The following is a 6,468-nucleotide window of genomic DNA, read 5'->3' as shown; positions in this document are numbered from 1 at the left end:
GAAGCACCACCGTTGGAATGTAGAAAAATATTGTACAAGCCTATGGTTAGGCATCGGAACCGAGACCGGTAAGGTTCCTGATTATGGCATACCGGAAAATAAGGTTGAAAACACAGTTTGTTATGGGCTGGGGTTGCGAATCTCTGTTACCTGAGTATGCGGAGTGAAATCTTGCAAAAATGGCTCTCAGAAGGATCCGTAGCCTCTTCCGTCCCACGAAAACTTGGCAAGTCTCACATAGCGCTCAATGCGCGTAGTCATCTTGTTGATGACCTTGTAGGTTAGGTTGAGAGTACTCCCTATTAATTCCGGATTGAAGTCTATCTCTGAACTCTGGATTCCATAAGGACCAGAGTCAACCCTCGTATGGCCTCCCTGTTTACATAGATTACCATAAGACTTACGGAAACTACATGCACGTGCGGAGATAGCGGCTGCGAGTTGGGGCCCATATAAAATGATAAATATATATAATACAGAACATAAAAACGAAGAAGAAACAAATAGCACAATAATGCACACAACACAAATAGAACCACCGAAGAGGAACTCCGGGAGTGAGAGGTCCCCTTCACAAACAGTAGCACCGAGCAGTTGTACGACAAAAGGTGCACTAACAATGACAGAGTTGCAACCAAACAATGGAGAATCAGAAACCGCTCACACTGAAAATGTCACCACAGCACGGCGAAACAAAAAATCGCAGCACAGACTGATATTACCAGCAGTGGCTACAGGCGAGTCCGTACTTACCATAAGTGAATTAATTGAACGCTTATGAAAAGAAATAGATGGACTAATACAATATGTCGAACCACGCCGCAATGTTCACGGTGATATCAGGAAAATGTGCAGCATAATCAAACGCACCCACACGGAGCTTAGTACGGAGCTAGATTCCGAAAGAAGAAAATCCAGACCAACCGATGGTCTAAAACAGTTACGCAAGCTACCAGCAACAGTGACTGAAACGATAGAAATACCACCAAAAAAAAGAAAGAGAGTGGACTTAAGCCCTAAAGGCTCGGAGCAGGAACGCAATACGCCCACTGCCATGAAAACAAAAGCTGACACAGTTTCTCTGCAGATGCCGTCTGACAAATGGACAAAAGTCGAGAAAAAAGAAAAATCGTCGAAAGTCAAAAATAAGATAAGATCTATAAGACCTAAAGCGGATGCAATTCTTATAGAAAAAAAGGTGGATGGTACGACATATGCGGACATACTAAAGAAAGTGAAAGACAGTGGAGAGCTCAAAGCTCTGAGCGAAAATGTCAGAACCATGCGGCCAACTCAAAATGGAGGGCTTCTCATAGAACTAAAGAGGAGCAAAGATGGAGGGTCAAGCGATTACCACTCTGCTATTGAAAAAGCCTTGGAATCTATTGCAACGGTCAATCTTAAAACACATACCGTTACAATTCAGTGCAGAGACCTAATAACAAACCTGAACACAGACGAAGAATTACTTGATGCAATCGGCGAGCAAGCGCAGGTAAAAAAACCTAGAAATGCTAGACAAAGGGTATATATCTCGAAGATGGAAGGCCTGTATCAGGTGAGCTGCTGTGCTCCACCAAGATGGTCTCTAGAAGACTTTGAGCGTTTGATGGTTGCAATGGAACTAGAATTACGAGGGAAGCGTCTTATTCTCATTACTGGAGATTTTAACGCTTGGTCAACAACTTGGGGCAGTACATACACAAACCCAAGAGGAAGACTGTTAGAGGAAACATTTTCCGCAATGGATCTGGTATTGCTGAATACTCCTGGAGTTTATACATTCGACTGCGTCAGAGGTAAATCAATAATTGACTTGGCCTTTGCAGATCGCGTCACAGCAAACAACACAAAATGGAAAGTAGAGGAATCCATTTATACTCACAGTGACCACAGGGCTATAATGTTGGAAGTACGCAGCACGGTAAACCAGCAAGTAGACAAAAGTGTGCGGCAGAAAAAATGGAACCCATCAGCCTTCAATTCAGAAGCTTTTTCTATAGTATGGGAGGATGCTCAAGTTTCCAAAACAACAGCAGAAAACATGGCGGAACAAATAGCTATACAAATGGAAACTGCGTGTGATATATCTATGCCAAGATGCAAATATAGTGGCAAACGACAACCACTTTATTGGTGGTCTAGCGAGATAGCTGATATTCGCAGAGCCTGTATAAAAGCACGAAGAAAAGCGCAAAGAGCTAGACGACATATTTCTTTCAATGAGCTATATGCAGAGTATCGCATTCGAAAACATGATCTTAAAAAAGCAATTGAAAAGAGCAAAAATCGATGCTTTAAGCAAATGCGAGATAGTGCTGATGAAGATCCATGGGGTCTGGCTTACAAAATCGTCATGCAGAAAGTAAAAGGACCGAGGTCCCCACAGCCCACATGCCCAATTCTATTGAAGGAAGTTGTTCTGGCACTTTTTCCTCCACAGGAGAAAATGACCGATCAGGTGTTTCAGGTGAATTGGAATACCAACATACCACCAGTGACATCAGAAGAAGTGATGCAAACATTGGGTCGTATATTGGGTCGTATGTTGGACACAATAGGGAAGGTTTTTGAACGAATAATAAGTGAACGTCTCCAGCAGTATCTGGAAGGTCCCAATGGCCTTTCTGATAAGCAGAACGGTTTCCGGCGGGCTAGATCAACGGTAGATGCGATTAGAACGGTAACAAATATTGCAAAGGAAGCTACCAGCGGAGGATATACTGCAATGAAATACTGTGCAGTCATCACGCTAGACATTAAAAATGCTTTCAATTCAGCAAATTGGTCTGAGATACTACTGGCACTCAAAACTCTGAAAGTACTTGATTATTTGGTACGCATTATTTGCAGTTACTTTAACGATAGAATACTGCAGTATGACACAGAAAAAGGTAGAAAACAATATGAGGTCACTGGCAGGGTTCCACAAGGATCAGTTCTTGGACCCACATTGTGGAACGCTATGTACGATGGAATCCTGAAAATAAGACTTCCTGATAAAGTGACAATAGTTGGATACGCTGATGACATCGCACTAGTGGTGGTTGACAAAAAGCTTGATCACTTAGAAGCAAAATGTAACGATGCAGCAGCAAGAGTACAACGATGGCTTAAAAATGCAGGACTGGAGTTGGCGGTGCAAAAAATAGAAGCAGTACTGATAACCGCAAGAAAGCAGAAAAAGAAGATGAAAATCATAATTGGCGGGCATGAAATATTATCGCAAGAAGCAATAAAATACCTTGGAGTCATAATCGATGCAAGACTGAGCTTCAAACAGCACCTTACAGCAGTAAGCTCTAAGGCAGCGGCAGTGAATAGTGCATTAACGCGAATTCTTCCTAATACAGGTGGTCCTCAGGGCGAAAGAAGGCGTCTTTTATCTACTGTAACGGACTCTATTATATTTTATGCTGCTCCTATATGGGCAGCAGCAAAAAAGCATCAGCTACGTCTGGTAGCACAAATATACAGACGCAGTGCGTTACGGGTTGCCTGCGCTTATAGAACAGTCTCTGATGATGCAATCTGCGTCATTGCTGGAAAACTGCCAGTTGACATACATGCAAAAGAGTTAGGCCGTCTTTATGGCGGGCAAGGCATAACACCTACGATAGATCAAAAATCTGCCGAACGCGTATATTCATTTAGAGAATGGCAGCAAAGATGGGAGCAGTCCTCTAAGGGACGTTGGACATATACACTTATACCTAACATTAAGGAATGGGTGTTAAGAAAACATGGTGAAATTGAGTATAATCTGAGTCAAATATTGAGCGGCCACGGAGGCTTTTTAGAATATCTTTACAGATTTCATCTGTCAGATAGTCCATACTGCCCAAACTGCCACAACGTCGTAGAAAGTGCAGAACATGTAGCCTTTAGCTGCGAACGGTTTAATGAAGAACGGGAAATACTTGTGGAGGCCCTAGGATATCTACCATCTCCTAGCAGCATTGTACATGAAATGTGCTTAAGTAGCTTTAAATGGAAGGCAGTTAAAACATTCGCAACTCAAATTATGCGGCGTTTGCGACTTCAGGAAGAGGAAAGAAGAACAGCTGCAGTGCATGTATCATTGCAACTATGATGGATATAATGAAATGACGACAAAAACTGACGTTTGAGCTTTGTGCTCTGGACGGCCTCTTGACGAAATACCAAATCGGTGATCCCGAGAGGGCTAACCGTCGGACATCGGGGTGACTTTAGTGAGTTAAAGTCTCGCACTGACTGGGCTTTCGATGCTTTACACCTCGTTAAAAAAAAAAATATATATATATAAAGTGTAACGACACACTTTCTGTCGCTGATGATGCTGAGGTATACTCAGCCGTCGTCCAGGGGTCGTTGCAATAGAATTTTTATTTTGGAAGTCAAAGACAATGTGATGTAGTAATTCAATTATTTATTTAGGAGAATTTAAAATAAAATAAGGTTTTACAATCTAATATAATTATAATATAATGCTGGTTTGCCAATTTGATGACTACGATTATTTGGAATAATTGTGCTTCAATGATTGTTCCGATTGTTGTTGCCACGTGCCTGAAATGTTGCTGTCAGACGACACTACTCGTGCTAATCTTGATGTTTTGTCAGAAGACGTCGTTAACTGGAGATTAGAAGAGTAATGCTAGGTTACAGCCTTGGTGTTAGCATTCATTAATGTTAGGACGTATTACTACCCTAACTCAAACCTACAGAAAATCCTACTAGTCAAGATGTGTCATGACTACCTTTGCTTGATTTACATATAAGACTACATATACAATCTACTTGCCAAGACGTATGTACTACCTTGACGCTATACAAGACTACTAGTCAAGACGTATGTACTATCTTGACGCTATAGTTCTACTGACTTGTTTCGCAAAGACGTATTACTACCTTTGAGAGTTTCCCAACAAGTCCTTTGCTTGTACAATGCTCGTTTATTTGTACTCAAACGACCGAAGCTTTTCCTGTAGCGCATCGGTACATTTGCCGTTGGTATTTTTGATACTTGTTGTCTTGTGCTGCTGTTGTTCGCCTGGGTGTAATTTCCGTGCTTTGTGTTTTCGTGTATTCTTGTATTTATTTCTTTATTTATTTATTAATAAATAAATAAATATTACAAATATTGAAAGTATTAATATAAATAATAAATAAAGTGAGTGTATTATTTATTTGTTTAAATATATTTTATATTTATTCCATTTTCAATGTAATCGTAGGTTTATTCATTTGGTGCAGTTACGTGCATGCGGGGGTGGGTTTATGGTGAGTTATTTACGTTTTAAATTACCAATAAAAATTAACCAGTTTTTATTGCAGATATCAACTCCACACTGATTGTATATAGGTTGGAAATTAGTTAAAATTTCCATCCTTACAATATATACATATGTATATACATATATATATATACATACATTAACAAAGTCAACTACTAAAAAGGTTTCCATTGACGCGTTTCGTCCGATAACCAATCGAACTCATTAGAATGGATTAAAAATTGTCGTCAAATCATATGTGTAAAAAAATAAAAATAAAACAAAAACAAAACAAAATAAATAAAATGAAATTAAAAATATTACTTACATATTCATAGATTATAAAATCCACAATATACAATATATATTATTATCATAAATATATCAAAATATATCTAAATTATATTAAATATTCACATACACTATAATCACATTATACGCAAACTAATTGCGCATTTACACAAACCTAAATTAGGTAAATAGACGTACACAAAAAGGTGTACTCAAAAATTCAAAGCAAACCAATATAAAACAACAGAAGGGTCTGCCTTATTCTAAACAACCCTTCTATAAACTGCCTTATTTATATCTTCAGATTATTAAAAAAATCAATTATAAAATTATAATACAAATACAACTATATATATGTATATATATATTATAATTAAATAAATACAATTATCAATAAAAGTAACAGTAATAATATATATAATACATATTAAAGCAAAATAATATTAATTAAATAAAATAAAATTAATAAATAATAATAATAGAAATAATAAATACAATATTATAATTCAAATAATAAATAAATAAACAAAATAAAATATAGATAAAATACCATGGAGTACATCTGCTTGGCCTTAGCAGAAACGATTTTAAAATCTACACTGAACTTCTTACAGGACACTGTAGACTTAATTACCACATGAAGATTATAGGTGTGGTAGAAAGTGACTCCTGTCGACTCTGTCATGAGGAGAAGGAAACATCAGAGCATGTTCTATGTAACTGCCCAGCGGTGGCAAGACGTTGACTCGATTACCTTGGAAGCGGGATCTTAGTCCCAAGTCAAATAGGTAAAATTAAGCCCACAGCAATTACAAGATTTATAAATATTCTGAAATTGTCCTAGTTGGACCTTTAGGCGCGCAATAGATCTTTTAGGTCGGGGTGCTTTAATAGCCTATTACTTGAATAAATAAATAAA

At 38.2% G+C, this 6,468-nt stretch overlaps 1 protein-coding gene across 1 annotated transcript; it reads left to right on the top strand.

Annotated features, from left to right (window-relative positions):
• The first annotated feature begins 847 nt into the window (after positions 1–847).
• LOC119688658 lies at positions 848–4,093 on the top strand. Its single transcript, XM_038103328.1, has one exon. It carries the CDS (start codon positions 848–850, stop codon positions 4,091–4,093), a length of 3,246 nt encoding a protein of 1,081 aa, XP_037959256.1.
• Positions 4,094–6,468: the final 2,375 nt, after the last annotated feature.

Source organism: Teleopsis dalmanni, chromosome X (assembly GCF_002237135.1).
Source record: "Teleopsis dalmanni isolate 2A chromosome X, ASM223713v2, whole genome shotgun sequence".
In the NCBI taxonomy this organism is placed as follows: Eukaryota; Metazoa; Arthropoda; class Insecta; order Diptera; family Diopsidae; genus Teleopsis; species Teleopsis dalmanni.
The sequence above is the reverse complement of the archived record's forward strand: the minus strand, read 5'-3'. Positions and strand labels throughout refer to the sequence as shown.